Below are 20945 nucleotides of genomic sequence, written 5' to 3'. Positions count from 1 at the left end.
ACATTTATTTTTCTAAGGAATCCATTTTCTTTTCATGGATCACCTATTAACATTTCAAGAAACTTGAATTATGCAGAAGATCCTTTGTGGAGTGCAATAACTCATTGCCTCATCTTTCCACTTAATGTTGGAGCTATTAAATCCTTATTTGACTGCATTTCAATTAGTTTTAGCCACTTGGTGGCTCAGACGGTAAAGCGTCTGCCTACGATGTGGGAGAACCGAGTTTGACCCCTGGGTTGGGAAGATCCCCTGGAGAAGGAAATGGCAACCCACTCCAGTACTCTTGCTTGGAAAATCCCATGTTCGGAGGAGCCTTGTAGGCTACAGTCCATGGGGTTGCAAAGAGTCAGACATGACTGAGAGACTAAACTTTTCAACTTTCAATTAGTTTTGGAATTGGAAATTAGAAAGAAGATAGGATAATTCATTTGATAACAATGTCAGAGACATGAGGTTCTATCCTCATTTTGTTTTTTAAGATGATAATTATCAAATCTTGATCAGAAAAAAAGAAGTTATAAGTGATTTCTTTTTCTTTCTTGCAAGATTTTTAAACAGAATTTTAGAAACTGATTTCAAACATTAAAAGAAAGACTATTTTCCCCTCTGGAACTATAAATTCTCCAAAGCTGATGATCTTCAAGAAGGACATATTTTGTCTCTGTTAGCTGAAGATCATCTGTCTTTTAATTTATCTGAGTTTCTCAAGTAAACTTTAAAAAACATATATGGAAAAAAATGAAAAATAAAGATTCAGGTTTTGACTTAATATGCAGTAAACATAAACTTTGACTGTTTTAATCTATGTTACCTTGTAAATATGAACATGAAGTTCATACATAAAACTCTTGAATTTTTCTTTGAGAAATAAATACTATCACAGACCATCTGGCATCTTATGATTCCTGAAATAAAATCTACTTCTGGGAACAATTTAAGCCTTAGAAAAACATTGCTATGTCACAAATTAAACTTTCTTATTTTTTTGTCTTGGGATAATATCCCCCCTGGAAAAGTGTCTTTTTTGTGTGTGGATTACTTCCACCCTGGTTGCTACATTGTCTTCAATTTTTTTAGGTCAAAAATTTCTACCCTTAACCAGCTGACATGTTAGTTGCTCAGCTGTATCCAGCTCTTTGTAACCCCATAGACTGTAGCCTGTCAGGCTCTTCTGTTCATGGGATTCTCCAGGAAAGAATATTGGAGTGGGTTGCCATGCCTTTCTCCAGGGGATCTTCCCGACCCAGGGATTGAACCTGGGTCTCCTGCATTGCTGGCAGATTCTTTGCTGTCTGAGTCACCAGGGAAGTCTACCTTTAACCAGCTATATCCCTCCAAATACTGTGACATTCACCCTTTAAAAGAATACACTCTATGTATTAGGAATTATTCTTGTTACTATGAAGGATACAAATATAAAATTTGCAATGCCTGCCTCAGGAAAGCTTGATGGTGAAAACTAACAAGGATTATTCTTGTTTATCTCACTCTTCTTAACCCGAGACTAGAACATGTCTTCAATTTTGGGCATTACCAGAAAGTATAAGTTTTCTCAACATTTCCACTTATAGTTGAAAGATCTTTCACAAACAAAATCAAAACCCTGATAAGTATTCTTATCTCTGTTGCAACAAGGAACTTTCAAGTCAGATAATTTTTTAATTTGAAAATTTTGTTGTTCTAAAACTTTAAAACCACGATTTCTTTTGGCGCCTCTGAGAATGTGTTAATTTCCCTCTAATCTGGTTGATGACAAAACCCATTAATGTTCTCATAAGGAAATGCACAGAAAATGAATGTTCAGGAGGGACTTCAGGAAGTGCTATGTTGTCAGGAGGGACTTCAGGAAGCTCTATGTTGCTTTGGTTTCATCTGCTGTCTAATTGAACAAAGGAGAAATGTGAGACAGATTTTCCTGAATTAGCTTCTATAAAGGGTGAGGTATACTTGATGTATCACTCCCAGAACCAGAAACTTGACTGCAATTGGTAAGATGTCATCCGTTCAGTCCTCTTGACTCATTACAGAGCTATCCATCTAGACCAGGTTCATATCTCCATGATAACAAAAATGACTCCTTGAATAGGGCTACAGCTGTGATATGGAATAAGAACTATACTGTGTCAGTCAAGCAAATTTATTTGGGGTTATTTATCAGAAAGGATGCACATGCGACTGTGATCTGCCACTCATTGTGAGTGTTTTGCAGTGATGTCGTTTATAAGTGTTATGAACATTAAATTTCTAAGGGGACTTCAGTTTCCAGGTTTATAAAATTGCAATAATAGTAATACCCAACTAAACATTGCATGCTCTGGAAAGAATTGAGTGAAGTTATGTCTATGAAAGTGATTGCACATTGCTGAGTTTGATTTGTAAAAAAACTACTAAACGATGCAAAAATCACGGACTTGTATATATATCCCATGTCACACAGTTAAGCATCTCCTCCATCAGCCACGGGAAGATGGCAGAGTGCTGAGGAGTGTAACAAAACAGACCACTTTATTTCTCATTCCTGATAACCTATATCCATGTGTTACAATGACCCTCATCCCAGTTTCCTATATTCATTCAATGAGCAAAGTTTTAGAGTACTACATTCCAGGCACTCACACCTACAAAACAAAATCAGACAAGACCCTGTTTTTTACTACTTAGTTAGAAAAAGAAGCAGTGCATCACTTACAAGCATGTACATACCTGTCAGAATGGCTATTATCAGAAAGAACATGAATAACAAATGTTGGCAAGAATAGAAAGGGAAGGAACCCTTGTACTCAGTTCGTGAGAATGGTAAAATGGCGCAGCCGCTGTGGAAAACATGAAGGTTTCTAAAAAAACTAAAATTAGAATTACCAAATGATCCAGCAGTTCCACTCTTGAGTATATATCCTCAAAAAACCCAAACATTAGTTTAAAATATACATTCACCCCAATGTTTATAGTAGCATTACTTATAATTGCCAAAATATGGAAGCAACCTAAGCATGCATCAACAAATGAATAAATAAAGAAGATGTGGTGTATGTGTATATATATATATATATAATATATATAGGCTTCCCTGGTAGCTCAGTTGGTAAAAAATCTGCCTGCAGTGAAGGAGACCTGCGTTTGATCCCTGGGTCAAGAAGATCCCCCTGGAGAAGGAAATGGCAACCCACTCCAGTATTCTCACCTAGAAAATCCTATGGATAAAGGAGTCTGGTGGGCTACAGTCCATGGGGCTGCAAGAGTTGGACACAACTTAGCTACTAAACCACCACTATACATATGCAATGAAATACTGCTGCTGCTGCTAAGCCGCTTCAGTCGTGTCCGACTCTGTGCGACCCCATAGACGGCAGCCCACCAGGCTCCCCCGTCCCTGGGATTCTCCAGGCAAGAACACTGGAGTGAGTTGCCATTTCCTTCTCCAGTGCATGAAAGTGAAAAGTGAAAGGGAAGTCTCTCAGTCATGTCTGACTCTTAGTGACCCTCATGGACTGCAGCCTACCAGGCTCCTCCGTCCATGGGATTTTCCAGGCAATAGTACTGGAGTGGGGTGCCATTGCATTCTCGGAATGAAATACTACTCAGCCATAAAAAAGAAAAAAATTGAAAATTGCCATTTGCAACAACATGGAGGGACTTGGAGCACATTATGCTAAGTGAAATTAGTCAGAGAAAGACGAATAGTCTATGATATCACTTATATGCGGAATCTAAAAAATAAAACAAACTAGCAAATATAGCAAAAAAGAAACATATTTATAGAGAACTAGTGTTTACCAAAGGGGAGAGAGAAATGGGGAGGAGCAATAGTGGAGTTAGGGAGTAAGAGGTACAAATTACTATGTATAAAATAAATAAGCTACAATGGTATATTGTATATCACAGGGACTATAGCGTATATTTTATAATCACTATAAATGAACTATAGCCTTTAAAAATTGTGAATCGTTATGTTGTACACCTGAAACATACAATATTATACGTCGGCTATGTTTTTGTTGTTGTTTAGTTGCTATGTCACGTCCGACTCTGCAACCCCATGGACTGTTGCCCGCCAGGCTCCTCTGTCCATGGGATTTCCCAGGCAAGAATACTGAAGTGGGTTGCCATTTCCTTCTCCAGGGGATCTTCCTGACCCAGGGATCGAACCCACATTTCCTGCATCAGCAGGCAAATTCTTTACCAATGAGCCACCAGGGGTTACTTTAATTAAAAAAAAAAGCTATGCTAGATAGAGGTATGCTCTGGGTAATGTTGGTGCCTGGATGGACAGGGGTATTCAAATAAGACTCCATTTGGGGGAGGGCAGGGAAGACCAGAGGAAGGCTGTTGGGAGGATGACTCCCATGAAATGGCTAAGCCCCCTGAGGAGTTAGAGAGCTGGTGTGCCCAGGCTCTCAGGTGATAGGTGGTAGAGTTCACTGAGGCAAGGAATACAAGTGTTAACAGGGTGTGGAAATGGGATGCTTGTTGTCTTGAAAGGAGGCAAAAGCCCCAAAGCAGAGAACACAAGGAAATAAGTACTCCTGTGTTTCATAGAGAAGCTGCTAACAGACTTATTCCTACAGGGCTTTTTAAAAGGTGGACAGGCAAGACCTGCTACTCTCACACTCCATTCCATCCAAATTAAGTAAATGATTAAAACTCTGAAGGCCTTTTTAAAGAAGTAGGCATCATTATTCTTGGGGGGAAGCACTGCAGAATATCCATTCGGGTTCCTCTGAGGAAAGAGCCAATTCAGAGGGGCCAGAGTCGTCATTTATAGGGCAAAGGGACCGAAGGTGCCTACAAGAGAGGAAACTGGCAGGAGACATTTCAAGGATTCTAATGAAATCATGTAATTCCTCAGATGAAGGTAAGAACCTGGGCAGGTTATAAAGGAAAAGGAAGGAAGTCAACAAAGTGTTAATCATTACTGAGACAACGGGAGTTGAACCCCCTTGGGGAGCCCTGGGGAACACTGTAAAGCAACCATCTCAGTTCTTGCTTGAGGGCTGCTGCTAGGAGACATAAAGCCAAAGGGCACAAGGACATGGTGTGGTCAGCTCCACAGCCAGAGATTGCCCTTGGGCAAGGAGATGCAGATGTTGGCCTCTGAAAGTTAAGCACAAATTCTCTGGAATAAGAAAGAATGAGGGGAGTTGGCCGGCACCAACAGTGTTTACGAAATTTGGAATTGTAACATGATCAATGTGTAGTTTTCCAGAATGATGCTGAAATCTAGGAAAAATCATGATTATTTGATCAAGGGACTGGATTCTTAAAATGGTTTAAGCACAACACAAATACTTCATTTATAATTCCTGTGATAGTAGATCTTCTGTAGGATAAAGTACATAGCAGTGAAAACAGTCATATGAGTAGTAGTAATTCTAAAGAGTTAATCTAACTGTTCAACAAGAAATCTTAAAATTTTTGCCCATTGTCTTGCATGTCTTATTAAACTTTTCTTCCACACGATCCATAAACGCACTGTATGCATCTCGCCGCCTTCTGTGTCTCTTAAGGAAGATGGTACAAAGGAAGTTAGTGAAAGCAAGCATACATCAACTTTAATTTTCATTTATCTTTTAAAAAATTGCTATTTAATAATCTCTGGCTTTAAAAACTTGCTCCATATGCCAAACGCACATCTTGTTCTGTTTGTACATGCAAGACTATTCAAAGAAGCCTAATTTGTCCAGGGGAGAATTTGAGGCATAAAATGTATTTCAGCATCTTTTTCAGAGTGTTTGGGAGAGCCTTCTTGTCAGGCATTATTTGAGTGCAATACACTCAAAATGGGCTGCTCCAAAAAAAGTGGGAGTAAATTAGGGAAAGATTTCCCACAACATTTAGGGTTCAATCTGGTGGGCTGCTGTCTATGGGGTCGCAGAGAGTCAGACACGACTGAAGCGACTTAGCAGCAGCAGCAGCAGCCACTATGTCAACTATCTTTGATATAAGAAAAAAAAACACCTCAAATACTAGATAATCCGTTATTTGCATTTTAAGTAAAAGCAGAAATCTGAATGCTTCACTTTTAAAGATAGGCATATCTTTCACTATAACAAATGAAAAACTCCTGCATTAAAGCCATTGTTAACAACAATGCTATATACAAACCACAACAGCTATGGAAAAAGAGGCAAACTCACTGTGTATGAAGCGGATTTAACGGGCCAAGGGGCTTTTGGTAAAATTAGCTTTGAATCCCAGGCGCATTCACGAGGCTTGTAGGTGATAAATCTTTCTGTGCTGTTCTGTTGACCATTTTTCAGCAATGGGCATCCACTTACTAGAGACAGGAAGACAAATGAGAAACTTAGCAGTGACATGAGTCTTTGTTCATGAAGTCTTTCACAAGATGGTCTCATTTTTGGAGATCAGGACCCAGGAGCAGTAAATTGCTGGGCAATTTATAGGTGCAAATCTAAATTAAAAATCGCTTATCCTTTCTACTATTTCTGCTGGAATTAATTTTGCCCTTCTCCAAACATTAGTTCAAATCCCACCTTATTTTATTTCCTTGGGAACCTCTTTAAAAATTTTTTTCTCAGTGGTTTTGACTTGAAGGGCATATTTTGCATTCTACCTTATATTTGACTTAGAAGTTTCCTAACATCAAAGACTTGGTCTTATAAAATATTTTTGGTGTTTCCTTCCATAGTGATTTAGACACGAGGAAATTTGAGGTGTACTAATTTAATTATGTACCTAGACAAGGCCTTTTAAATTTAATCCATGCTAAAATGTGTACATTATTTGAAAATAAATTATCTTAATTTTACAATTATAAAATTATTTGCTACTCATTTTGAAAAGAATAAAATTCAACCATTATCCCACTACCCAGAAACAACCATTGTTAACACCTTATTGGTTTATAATTGATATGTAATTATAATAGTAAATACAGTATGTATTAACCTTATCCATATAAAAGTACTGGATTATATAGATTAAGTCTGCATAAACACCATACAAATGGCACCATAATAATACTGCTGCTGCTGCTGCTAAGTCACTTCAGTCGTGTCCGACTCTGTGCGACCCCATAGACGGCAGCCCACCAGGCTCCCCCGTCCCTGGGATTCTCCAGGCAAGAACACTGGAGTGGGTTGCCATTTCCTTCTCCAATGCATGAAAGTGAAAAGTGAAAGGAAGTCGCTCAGTCGTGTCCGACTCTTGGTGACCCCATGGACTGCAGCCTACCAGGCTCCTCCGCCCATGGGATTTTCCAGGCAAGAGTACTGGAGTGGGGTGCCATTGCTTTCTCCGATAATAATACTAATGGTATGTATATTACCATGTGCTAGACAACATATGCTTTACATACATTATTTACTAGGTGCTTTACATATGTATGGGCTTCCCTCGTGGCTCAAATGGTAAAGAATATGCCAGCCTTGCAGGAGACCCAGTGATTCAATGCTCACAAAAATTTTATGATGTAAATTCAACTATTATCATTCCCATTTATAGGTAAGGAAACCAAGATATAGACAGCTTAGGTAATTTAGGGCAGTGAGGCCAGGATTCAAAGCTATGCATCTTGCCTCTGGAATCTGTTTTAACTCATTGGTTCTCCACACAGAACACACTGAGTTATCACTCGATTTTTAGTAATTTTTAGTAATATATTAAAAGTTGTGGATAACAAAGCATATGGATTTTTGCCATCAATGAACTGAGAATTTAAAAAATTTACTGTATCATTAAAGGTGATAAGTAAAAAAATACCTTTTAAATTATTTGCCTTTTTAAATATTCCTGTTAAGATATAATGCAGAAAGCTTATGTTTGCCACGTTTATAACTTTATGATAACAACTTACCTGTACTTAAGTGTTGTGACTTAAATTTTAATCCAAAAGGATCCTTTTCATAAGTCGTCACAAAATTTGGTAAATTACATTCGTTCTAGACATGTAAAGAGAAGATTGTGCTATTACTAAGAAATATTGTTTCTTATTGCTAACATTCTACTTGGAATTTGGTTTCTCCAAATATTAAATATTTCACCAGTAAAATGTATTCTGAGGATTTTGCTGTATCATTTAAAACCTGCATATGAACAGTTGATGTAATAATCCAAGATTCCAGACAGTGTTTAACCAATTCATTTTATGGTGGCGTAAGAACTTCACTTATCCTTCTGTGAATAATTTAGAAAAGATATTTTAAACAGGATGAAATAAAAAGAATCTATTCAGAATTTAGCAACACAATCTCAAATGCAAATAGAATTACATGTTTTATTTCTAGAGCTGAATTTATTTCAGGCAATAGGAAAAATGTTGAATAGAGCTAAAAATGATTTGCTGAGACTGGAATAGAATAAATATTGATTGTTTTTAGTATATTATAAAACAAAGTTTTCTTTAATATGGCTTAAATGCACCAATATGAACTAAAATAGAATTTGTGCACTTCCCAGAATCTAATCAAATAAAACAACACAAACGTCTCTGCTTGAAAGCTGAATCAGTGTGGCACAAAGAAGAATGAACTTGGGGATGTGATGCAGAAGTTAGACAAGGTTCTCTTCTTAGTGTTTCTAGTCCTGCCACAGCAAATAATAAAATATTAAAAGTTCCAAAGGAAACTCCTTAATACAAAATTTTTTATCTTTCATCAAATCCAATGTGAAGCCAAGTTAGTTATGAAGAAAAAAAAAAAAATTGTCAGCTGTTTAAAGCTGTAACAATACTGACATCTGGTGGTTGTATAATTTATATCTTGCTGCCTCCCATTCACTCTTAAAAAGCAAATTAATTGACATAAAATTTAGAAGTCCCAGATTGGGATTGACATATGCACACTACTATATATCAAATAGAAAACTAATAAGAACCGACTGATAGCACAGGAAACTCTGCTCAATGACCTATATGAGAAGAGACTCTAAAGAAGAATGAATATATGTATATTATATATAACTGACTCATGTTGCTATACATCTGAAACACATTATAAATCAACTATACTCCAATAGAACTTTTTAAAAAGTTCCTCATTCCTTGAACTTTTACTTATCCAAGTCGTGCAATTCTAATTTTCAGTTCAGTTCAATTCAATCACTCATTCGTGTCTGACTCTTTGCAGCCCCATGAATCATAAATTAAATAATTTAAATTAATTTAAATTAAACCAATTGCATTTGATATTTAATTGACCTCCCCTCATTTACAAAAGGTAATATGTTTCATTTACTACAAACATAAGCATTTAGATGCCCTGGATAAGTAAATAAAGTTATAGATCAAAGCTTTTTTAATTTCCCAACTTTTATCCTAATAGCTCCTAAAAGTTCACTTTTATTGGGTATCTCAATATTTCCAACTTTGTTGTAAGAAATTTGTATATAATTGTCTCCTTCATTACTTAAAATAACCACATAAAACATGTAGTATTTTTATCCCAATGTACAAGGAGAGAAGCTTAACAACTTGTACAAAATTATTAGAAAGTAAGAGATCTAGGATACTCAATGCTCTTAACTGTTTTCCTATATTTTCCACTGGAATAAGCTTTTTCCTTTTTCTTTTTTCTTTTTTAGATTTTCTGGTATTATCAGTCCTATTGCTTCTCTCTTTACCTAGCAAGAGTCATATTTATGTGTTAGATTATAGACCTAAGTATAGGCTATATTCATGTTTTAATGGAATTATATTTTGACCTAATCGCATCTCCTTAAATATTTATTTCCCACCAGAATTTTAAATTAGAAATTCTTGCTCATATATTATTCAAAATATTAGAAAGACTCCAAACCATTAGAAAGATTCATTGAAGTAATACAATATCCCCTCTTTGTCAATTTTCATTCACTCATCCATTTGTTCCATGATTGATTCATTACTAGACAGTAAACTCCTGGCAACAGTTTTCCAAACATACTTCAGTCCAAGATGTTCTTGAACCCTTTCTTGAATGGCTTTCTAAAGCCATCCCTAAACTGGTCATCCCTTCCAGCAGATAAAACCCCATCAGAAACATCAACCAGGATCTTGCCTCTCCTTTGCCATTCGTTTATTGCTGAATTTGAATTGTATTGTTGCATGAGAAATACTGCTGCAACTTTATACACATTATATTCACATATACTTTTTAAGTTCACATAATAGTTGTTATAGTTAAGAAATGAATAAAAATAATATATTTTCCCCGTATCTGTTTTAAGTTATTTAGAATCAAATGCTTTTTTTGTACCTGTCGAAAGTCATGTGGTTTTGGATTAAGGTATACACCATTTGGATATTTTCCACTCTCCACAAACATTAACTTTGCTTTATGTGAATCCAGACGTGGAAATGTAGTTATAAATTTAGGAGATACGGCCTTCTTGGGAGGATTCCTTAGGCTGGGAAGGTGAACCATTTTTCCTGGAAAGTCAGGGATTTTTCTTCTTTCTTCTTGCATGATGGTCCTTGATGGCTTTTCTGCAAGCCTCAAAGATGTATAGAGTTTATAACTAAAATCAGGAGGCTTTATTTCCCAAATGTTGACTTTTACTTCAGCTTGTGGTGGTTGCAGTGCATTTATTTTCCATTTGGAGTTGCGATCTTGCATGAGACAGTGCAGCCTCTCTGCAGTATCCCTGCCTCTCCTACCTGTCTGGGATGCAAGGGCGTTTTCACAGGTTGAAATCTGCAACAGATATGGAAACTGGTGAAGTATGCCACTGTAGCAACGGTGTATCGAATATTTTCTCTCTGGGCCAGGGTAAGCTCTAAAAGATTTATGAAGCAGGAAAAAAAAAAGCTCAGACATGATAGGGAGTGTGTGGAGAAGTGAAGAAAGTATTGTGGTGGCTGCAAGTATTTATTCAACATGTTTGTCACAGCAGTTACTGAGCTAGGGGCTAGGAATTCAAAACAATTAACTTGAAATCCATATCCATGAACAAGTGAGAGAAATTGGGAGAAAGGAATGAAGACAAAAAATAAAACCTATGTAATATGATAGATACCACAATAGTTTCATGAATGAAGATAAAAAATAAAGCCTATGAAATCTAATAGATATTACAATCATGTTAAGAGAGGCCTGGGAGAGTGCACAGCTAGCTCACTCAGGAAAATAGAAATGACATTGAAAGAAAAGTTATCATTTGTGCTGATCTTGAAGAATAAGGAGAAATAAGTCAGGGGGGTAAAGTAAAGAAATAGCATTTCACCAAGGCACAGACAGTATGGAAAACTTGTCATAAGCTATTTCTGAGGTATCTGTGGCCATCTCTACCACGATAAGTGTATTGGGCTTCCCTCACACCTCAGTTGGTAAAGAATCCACCTGCAATGCAGGAGACTCTGGTTTGATTCCTGGGTCTGGAAGATCCCCTGGAGAAGGGATAGGTTACCCACTCCAGTTTGGGCTTCCCTTGTGGCTCAGCTGGTAAAGAACCCACCTGCAATGTGGGAGACCTGGGTTTGATCCCTGGGTTGGGAAGATCCCTGGATAAGGGAAAGGCTACCCACTCCAGTATTCTGGCCTGGAGAATTCCGTGGACTGTATAGTCCATGGTGTCACAAAGAATCAGACTCGACTGAGCAACTTTCAGTTTCTACTATTGGGATCTATAGATAAGAATCAGAGAAGGCAATGGCACCCTACTCCAGTACTCTTGCCTGGAAAATCCCACGGCCGGAGGAGCTTAGTAGGCTGCAGTCCATGGGGTAGTGAAGAGTCAGACACGACTGAGTGACTTTGCTTTCACTTTTCACTTTCATGCATTGGAGAAGGAAATGGCAACCCACTCCAGTGTTCTTGCCTGGAGAATCCCAGAGACGGGGGAGCCTGGTGGGCTGCCGTCTATGGGGTCGCACAGAGTCAGACATGACTGAAGCAACTTAGCAGCAGCAGCAGCAGATAAGAATCATGGATTTCCTCTTTGTTGATCTGTGACAAGGAAATGGTTGGCACAGTTCCGGGATTTAATGAATGTAAAGAATCTGCCTGCAATGCAGGAGACCCAGGTTCAATCCATGTGTTGGGAAGATCTCCTGAAGAAGGCAATGGCTACCCACTCCAGTATTCTTGCCTGGAGAATCCCATGGACAGAGGAGCCTGGCAGGCTACCATCCCTGAAATCGCAAAGAGTCAGTCACAATTGAATGTCGAATATGATAGTAGACGCAAAGAGTCAGTCACAATTGAATGTCGAATATGATAGTAGACAATGCCAATGAATTTGAAACCTCCGTGGAAAGAGGGATAAAAATCAAATAAAATTTATCTGGCTAAGTGGAAATAAACAATGCTGGTGCCTAGGAAATAAGGGTCTGAGGTAGGTACGACTTTCTTTCTCTTGTGCTAAAATTTCATGCTGTTTGATAAAAACACCAAAACAGAGAAACCTTAAGATTCTAAATGCTATTATGCAGTAATTTGAAACTGAGAATAATGAAAACCTACTTTGGAGAAACACTGACAATGTCAACTTTAAAAATTAATAATAAATATTTTGTAAAATAAAATGATAGTTTTAAAGTTTTCAACTTCCAATATAAATATTTTTTAAATGACTATGATCCATTGAGAGAAAAGCAAGAGGCATGTGTAGCAGAAGCATAGCATATGTATGTGAAGAGGTAGCAGAATAAAAAGATTTAAAAAAAATCAGTTGCAGTTACATCACCAAAGATCTTTTATGACACATCATTTTAACAAATCAAAGATACCACAAAATTTCTTAACCAAGATAAGAAATACAAGAGGAGGAACAGTTTATGGAAAGAAGTTATAATAATAAGTAGATTTAAACAAAATTTATGTCCACTATATAACTTGAAGTATAGGCCTGTGGCTAAGTCAGCTTTTGCTATAACAATGCTTTTTTAACAAACTGCCCCAAAATTCAATGACAAAAACTCAATGACTGAAGGGCAACTGGAGGTTCCTCATCCCCTCCTTGTCCTTAGCGTGCATGCCTCGCTTGAGTTTCCTGATCTAGAGGTTGCCCAGGGAAACAGCCTTGAGACAGTACTGTGTTGCTGAGGCTATCTGGACAGCATACGTGACTTTAACCAGGGAAAGTGAAGTTGCTCAATCGTGTCTGACTCTTTGTAACCCCACAGACTGTAGCCCACCAGGCTCCTCCGTCCATGGGATTCTTCAGGCAAGAATACTGGAGTGGGTTGCCATTTCCTTCTCCAGGTGATCTTCCGGACCCAGAGATTAAACCCAGGTCTCCCGAATTGCAAGCAGACCCTTTAACCTCCGAGCCACCAGGGCAGACCCCTGGGAACCAGGGAAGTCCTCTCTATAAACTTTCAAGATTCAGGCAGAGAGTGGGGAACCAGTGCAGCACAACCAGTGCTACTTGTCTTGCAGCTGCCCAAGACAAGCCAATATGTAAGTTCCTTTGCTTCTTAAACCTGCCTACCTCCCTATCTGCAACGGTCTACCTCTGTCTTTGGTCTTTCCTCGTCTTCCCTGTACAGGGGCCAGGTTCAGATTACACCTGGGCAGCTCCTGAGGTAGCAAACCAACAAATGGGTGAAGAACATGTTGTATATACAGAAAATATTCGGCCTTAAAAATGAAGGAAATTCTGCCATGTGCAACAAGATGAATGAACTTGGAGGTCATTATACTAAATGAAATAAGCCAGTCACAGAAGGACAAATACTGCATGATTCCACTTATATGAAGAAATCTAATTTAGTCAAACAGAAATGGAGAGTAGAATGGTGGTTGCCAGGACTTGGTGGGGAGGAAGAATGAGGAACTGGTATTCAACAGGTATAATGTTTCAGTTATACAAGTCAAATAAGTTCTAGAGGTCTGCTGTACAATGGTGTACTATGTTAACAGTATTATTGTATTGTACACTTGAAAGTCTATCAGGAGGCTAGATCTTATGTTGAGGATTCTTACTACATTTTTTTAAAGCTGAATAGAGACCAAAAAAAAAAAAAAGAAGAGTGGTACTTAATATCTGAGTGAGAAGATTAGAAATTCCCCCACCAATACAATATTGTAAAGTTAAATAAAATAAAAAAAAACAAAAAAAACAAAAATATATTATTCTCTGTTGCTCAATAATATAATAAAAATAAAGGTGATTTGATGAATAGGAAGCAACTTACAATCTCTACAAAATTATTGCAAAATAAGTTAATCATTAAAGTGCTACACCAAAAAAAACGTGGATATAAGATGTAGGTTTACCATTTCCTGCTGCTGCTGCTGCTAAGTTGCTTCAGTCGTGTCTGACTCTGTGCGACCCCATAGACGGCAGTCCACCAGGCTCCCCCATCCCTGGGATTCTCCAGGCAAGAACACTGGAGTGGGTTGCCATTTCCTTCTCCAATGCATGAAAGTGGAAAGTGAAAAGTGAAAGTGAAGTCGCTCGGTTGTGTCCAACTCTTAGTGACCCCATGGACTGCAGCCTACCAGTCTCCTCTATCCATGGGATTTTCCAGGCAAGAGTACTGGAGTGGGGTGCCATTCCATTCTCCATTACCATTTCCTAAGCAATGCTAAAAATATAAGTTAAATTAAAATATCTTAATTTCATGTTTCTATATTATGCTGTTGTTCAGTTGTTAAATCATTTCTGATTCTTTGCAACCCCATGGACTGCAGCATGCCAGGCTTCCCTGTCTTTCTCTATCTCCTGGAGTTTGCTCAGATTCATGTCCAAATAGTCCCAGCACCACACTGACAGTGATGGCATCCAACCATCATCCTCTGCTGCCCTTTTCTTTTGTCTTCCATCTTTCCCAGCATCAGGGTCTTTTCCAATGAGTCGGCTCTTCACATCAGGTGGTCAAAGTATTGGGGCTTCAGCTTCAGCATCAGTCCTTACAATGAATAGTCAGAGTTGATTTCCAATTAACTGGTTTGATTTTCTTGCAGTCTAAAGGAGTCTTCTCCAGTACCATAATTCCAAGGCATCAGTTCTAGGGTGCTCAACATTTTTTATGGTTCAACTATCACATCCATATGTGATTACTGGAAAAACCATAGGTTTGACTATATGGACCTTGGTTGACAAAGTGATGTCTTTGCTTTCTAATATACTGTCTAGGTTTGTCATAGCTTTATTATACAGTAAACAATAGGAATGTCTGCATAGAAATTAAAAGGGTTTGTAAATAAAGGATGTTAAAAAAGAAAGGGTGAGAGTTTGAAAGTTGGCCATACCTTTCCAAGATTCTTCTAGAGGGGAGGGCATGGTGGCCCATAATTGGTATTTTTATTTCCCTTCTCATATCTATGATAACTTTTTATAGCCTGGGCCATTTAACTATATAACCAATAATTATTATTCTTATCTAACTTTTTTATTATTATTTATTATTATTATTATCTAACTTTAACCATCTGGTTTCATATGCACAGTAGTCTACTGGAAGATAGTGAACTGGAAAGAAAATATGAGTTAGTTTGGTTTATTTTTCTTATAAACTAATAAATTTGCATGTTGTTTTCATGTTGGGTGCTTCTGAATCTGGCTAATGTGACTTCAACACTGACCCACCCACTCACTAGGAGATGATGAAAATAAGCCCTCGACAGTCAGTGGTTAATTTGCTTCCAGTTCATGCCTTCTTTTATAAGTCTTTTACCTCATCTATGATCCTTCACATTTATGTTGAAATGTGTTTTTTAATTTCTGAGGTGCACCGAAGGCTCAGTCTTGACGAAAACTGTAAATATACCCATCTCCTGCAGGGCTCAGAAATCTGGTTACATGAGCAAAGAAAACACATTAGAGTATTGATTCATGGCCAGGGTTTTGTAATTAGCTGCCATGAAAAGACATGGAGGGTGAGGGTGTCGGTAAGTGAGACAACAAAGTGTCTCACCAGGATGTACAGCTAGGAAGAAGCTGACCAGGAGGTTTATAAACTGGAAGAATAAGGATAGGTCTAATCGATATGAAAAACAAGTATCATGGTAGTAAGAGAGCTAGACAGTCAACAGATTAAGAAGCTCTAACTGGAGAATGCAGTGAGGTTTAGACTTCTTTTTGACTAGGTAGCTGAGAGTAGACACAAGCTCATCTATCACCTTCTTGCCACTATTGCTCATTTCTCTCGCTGTCTGTATATGTCTGGGGCTTCCTGGCTACCAAAAACTTTAACTATGCAATATATAAACCAGGGATAAATTATCTTTAATTTGTATGATACTTCATTGTGTCCTTATACTATGAAGTTATTGTTACATATTATTCAAAAGAATAATATGCATGTAAAATTAAGCTTCTGTGATATACGAATCATGTGTTAGCATATGTCATTGTGATCTCGGGTGGCCTTGGTCGGCAATGGCTTGGAGCAAGGCTTTGGTTCCCAGGATATTGTGGCTGGGTCACAGCAGTGAAAGCACCAGATCCTAGCCACTAGACCAATGGTCAGTGACAAGGGCCCTGGCCCTTCAGCTTTGCAGAAAAGAATTCCCACAAAGATGGAAAGTACTGAAATAAGTAAAGTATTTATTAAGAGGAATAAAAGAGTATAATTGAAATCAATTCTGAATATTCATTGGATGAATTGGATGATGCTGAAGTTGAAGCTTCAATACTTTGGCCACATGATGTGAAGAACCTACTCATTGGAAAAGACCCTGATGCTGGGAAAGATTTAGGGCAGGAAGAGAAGGGGACGACAAAGGATGAGATGGTTGGATGGCATCACCGACACTATGGACATGAGTTTGAGTAAACTCCAGGAGTTGGTTATGGACAGGGAAGCCTGGCATGCTGCAGTCCATGGGTCACAGAGACAGACAAAAATTATCAATTGAACAATAAAAACAATGCATGGAAAGACACACGGGCAGACTCAGGGAGAGAGAGGGGCTGAGTCACAGCCTCACGGCAGTTTGAATTACTTTTATGGGGCATTTCTTCCGGGTTTCCTTTGGCCAGTCATTTTGATTTGTCTGGTTCACTGTCCATATTTGGTGTATCGCAGGACCCTCCCATGTGTGTGCATGCATCTCTAGAGCCAAGGCTCACCCCTCAATTGTTCTGTTATTCTCATCTTGGAGTTTCAGCCCATAGGGAATGACTCTCCAATTGCTTTACCCTTGGGGTGGGGGTGGCCCATCTGCCTCATCCCTCAACTGTAGTCCCAGAAAGAAATCAACTGGAGATCTAGTTGAATGACTGAAGCTTGTGATGGCAATATCACACTATGCTCCTCACTTTATGTGGGAAAAGCTAAGGCATAGAGAAATATGGTCATAAGATGTGAGGTTGAGAAAGTAAGAAAAAATAAACTAGTAATCTCATTTAGTCAAAGATTTAGTGGTAAATGTTGATATTACAGAAGTTGTACTTTGCCAGAGATGTCTCACTGGAAATAATAGAATACTTTAATCTGCATTCAACAAGCCCAGTTATTCTCCATCTAAGAAATTACCTGGTCTTAAGGATTAGTTTAAATGCTGCTCCAATAAAAGCTTTCCCAGATCTATCAGGGTTCATATTTCCTTATGAATACAGCAGTGGAACTCGGAGTTACATTTTGCCTTGTTCCTTGTATTAAAGTTAGTTAATTCCAAGATCTGACCCAAATTAGATTGCAACATTGAGTCAAATATACCTATTTTTACAAACACTATGTAGGGTTCTGCATATTTTAGGTTGAGTCATGTGAAATTTATTTTATTCAATGATTTTTCAACCTTACAAAAATGCAAACTTCAAATGGTTCCATGATAAGAGGAATGAAAATTTTATGTGCCAAATTCTGGAAATTACAGATACTTTTTTTGAAACTGTATCTAAAAGCTCAAATATCTAATTACATTTTTTCTAAATAATGAAAACTTCTAATAGTGGCGATATAAAAAATAAACTTTAATTTAAATTTCTTCCTCAATATTTTCTACTAGAATGTCACAAAATATTTTTGTTATCTGCTTTTACAATCAGATTTTAGAATAAATGCATTCCTTAGGTTAGTAAATGTATGCAAACTTAAGCTTATTTTGCTCACAAATATGAGTTTAATTTTGTAAACTTAAGTATTTGGGAAGTTAGACAGACAGAGAGATAGTGATACAGATATATACCTGATACCTAAATGCTGCCAACAAGCAAAGAGGATTGTAAAATAGTCTGCTATTAAGATCACAGTGAATTCCTTACACCAGGAATTCATTTACATTTGTTGATTTATAAAGAAATTCAGCACTTCCAGCTTTCTCCTTCTTAACATATCTCATGATTTCCCATTTATAATATTATATATAAAGAGATAGCTTCTCTCATAAATGAGTTCAAGTTATATATTTTAACATAAACTACACAAATTCAAAAGACCTAGATATATTGACAAACCGATATAATTCAAAATAAACACAAAAAAGGAGCAATCATTAGAAAATCAGTAACTTAACTCACCATTTAAAATTGCGAGTTTTAATAAAATTGTTTTTGGCAGTATGTCTCAGAAGATCTTTTCTGCAAAGCCAGATGAGACTAAACAAACAGAAAGTTTATAAGGAAACATTTAGCCTTTGCTTTACAAAAGATCTCAAAGTGTATTTAAGTTTTACCCACCTGGGTTGCTAAGAAACTGAATTAATTTTCTAAAGGACTCAAGTCAGAGTAGGAAAAAAAGAGTGAAAATAGTTCTAATGTTCCCTAAAACCTAGCAACAAGGCAATAACTCCTGAGCTCTTTTTGGAAATGTTAGAAAATCAATACACTACAAAATTCAAAACTTAGTAAACATCAAGAGAAAAAATAATCCCACTCTAGAGCAGTTTTACTAAATAATGCCTTGACAATTCACTTTTTATATTTGTTTAGTAATCTTTTTGTAAGTCAACATGAGTTTAACATTTAATATAAGCACAATTTGAAAAGCAGGTTCAACTCTTTTATTACCTTGGGCTTAAGAATGTTTGAGTTAAATTCCTCAATGTTCATTTTATAAGGCAAGTGAGGATTACAAGTTCTTCCATAATTTACATCTTAACCTACTGATTTCTGCAAAATAAATTATGGAGAAAGCTTTCTGTTTTCATTGGTCAAATTCTATACTCAGTGATCTCTTGGTGAGATTAAAAAATAAAAAACACCTCCTAGAAAATTTCAAATGTGTACCAAAATAGACAGAATTGCATAATGAATCTTTATGTCACCATCACCTGGCTAAAAAGTTGATCAACTTATCACCCAAATTGCTTTAAATATCCTCCAACTTATCTCCTTCTCTTCTTATTATTTTGATGCATCATATCAACTTATCGAGCTTCCTTGGTGGCTCATTGGTAAAGAATTTTCCTGTCAATTCAGGAGATGTGGGTTTGACCCCTGGATTGGGAAGATCTCCTGGAGAAGCAAACAGCTACCCACCCCAATATTCTTGACTGGGAAATCCCTTGGACTGAGGAGCCTGGCTAGTGGGCTACTGGCCATGGAGTCACCAAAGAGTTGGACACTACTTAGCAACTATACAACAACAAAAAAATCAACTTATCAGTAATTATTTTAGAATATTTCTACTAAAAGAGAAAACACTTTTAAAAAAAAGCATAAGCATAGCACCACTATGCTGCTGCTGCTGCTAAGTCACTTCAGTCGTGTCCGACTCTGTGCGACCCCATAGACGTCAGCCTGCCAGGCTCCGCCATTCCTGGGATTCTCCAGGCAAGAACACTGGAGTGGGTTGCCATTTCCTTCTCCAATGCATGAAAGTGAAAGGTGAAAGTGAAGTCGCTCAGTCCTGTCCGACTCTTAGCGACCCCATGGACTGCAGCCTACCAGGCTCTTCTGTCCATGGGATTTTCCAAGCAAGAGTACTGGAGTGGGGGTGCCATTGAAAAGAACATCAATTAATTGATACTAATATCTAGGCAAAATTCAAGTTTCTAATTATCCCACAAAAGTCAAATATTTTTGGTTTTACTTTTCTCTTTACAATTTGTTTGTGATTTGCGCTAGTTATTTACCCTCATTTGGTCCAAAAAATTCCTGTGACCTGAGCATTAGCTTCTCTTTTTCTCATATTTTTCTAATGAAATTAGGGCATCTCAACACACTCCAGTATTCTTGCCTGGATAATTCCATGGACAGAGGATACTGGCAGGCTACAGTCCATAGGGTAGATAAGAGTTGGACACAACTGAAGCAACTTAGCCGGCACGCATGCATAAAACTGCCTGAACCAAGATCCCTAATGTCTGGAGTCTTTTGACTATCCTATTATTTCATCTGAAGTGAAAGTTCACCCCTGGGTGGCAGTGAATTGCTTATCTATAATTTTATCCCAGTTTATAAACTGAAGCTCAAACATCAATTTACCTGTCCTGTTTTTCCCAATATTCAATTTCATTGTGTTTTTTTTCCTTGGGGAAATGACAGTAGAGTTGGGTTTACTCAATCTCTTACAGTTTTGGAATAAAATTAACCTATCTTTATGCTATCCAACATGTATCTCTTTCACTCTCTGCATAGGGATGCATATGATTTTTTCTCAAAAGAATATGTTCAAAGTGCCTTTTTATATTGGTTCGGTACTATTGTAAAGGATGTGAAAATACACAGGGCATGGCCTTAGATTTCAAGAAAATTATAAATAATTCACTAGAAAAGATACAAACCTATAAGAATACATCTTCAGACTAAGTACTAAATGACAAATAATCAGTCCTGACAGTTACTCTCCTGGGAAATTAATGAGGGGGCAGGTCCTTGAAGTAAGAACATCTCTGCAAATTTCTTTAGAGCAACAAAGATCTATTCTGATGTTTCACAACAGCAAAGTTCTTAGTAAAAACGAGAGGAAGGGAAGATGGTTTAATGGGTGGACACCATAAAAGCTACTATAATTCTCTTTAATGCTTTCACGAATGCTTTTCAAGGAGTTTCTTCTAGGGAAATACTGTTTTGTGGTTAAGTGACTGAAGTTATATATAGAACCATCCAAAAATCTCCTGTTATGTAGATACTTTGAATGTATAATACATTTTTACTGCACATAAACATCTATG

The 20945-nt window shown here is 37.4% G+C and overlaps 1 protein-coding gene across 1 annotated transcript; it reads right to left on the bottom strand.

The window, feature by feature from the left end:
• Positions 1-558: 558 nt before the first annotated feature.
• LOC133245883 (uncharacterized) lies at positions 559-12070 on the bottom strand. Its single transcript, XM_061413581.1, has 4 exons — positions 10194-12070; positions 7817-7901; positions 6138-6277; positions 559-5501 (listed from the first exon to the last, which is right to left on the bottom strand). Exons 1-4 carry the CDS (start codon positions 10752-10754, stop codon positions 5394-5396), a joined length of 894 nt encoding a protein of 297 aa, XP_061269565.1. The 5' UTR covers positions 10755-12070; the 3' UTR covers positions 559-5393.
• Positions 12071-20945: the final 8875 nt, after the last annotated feature.

The sequence above is a fragment of the Bos javanicus genome, chromosome 4, assembly GCF_032452875.1.
Source record: "Bos javanicus breed banteng chromosome 4, ARS-OSU_banteng_1.0, whole genome shotgun sequence".
In the NCBI taxonomy this organism is placed as follows: Eukaryota; Metazoa; Chordata; class Mammalia; order Artiodactyla; family Bovidae; genus Bos; species Bos javanicus.
The sequence above is the reverse complement of the archived record's forward strand: the minus strand, read 5'-3'. Positions and strand labels throughout refer to the sequence as shown.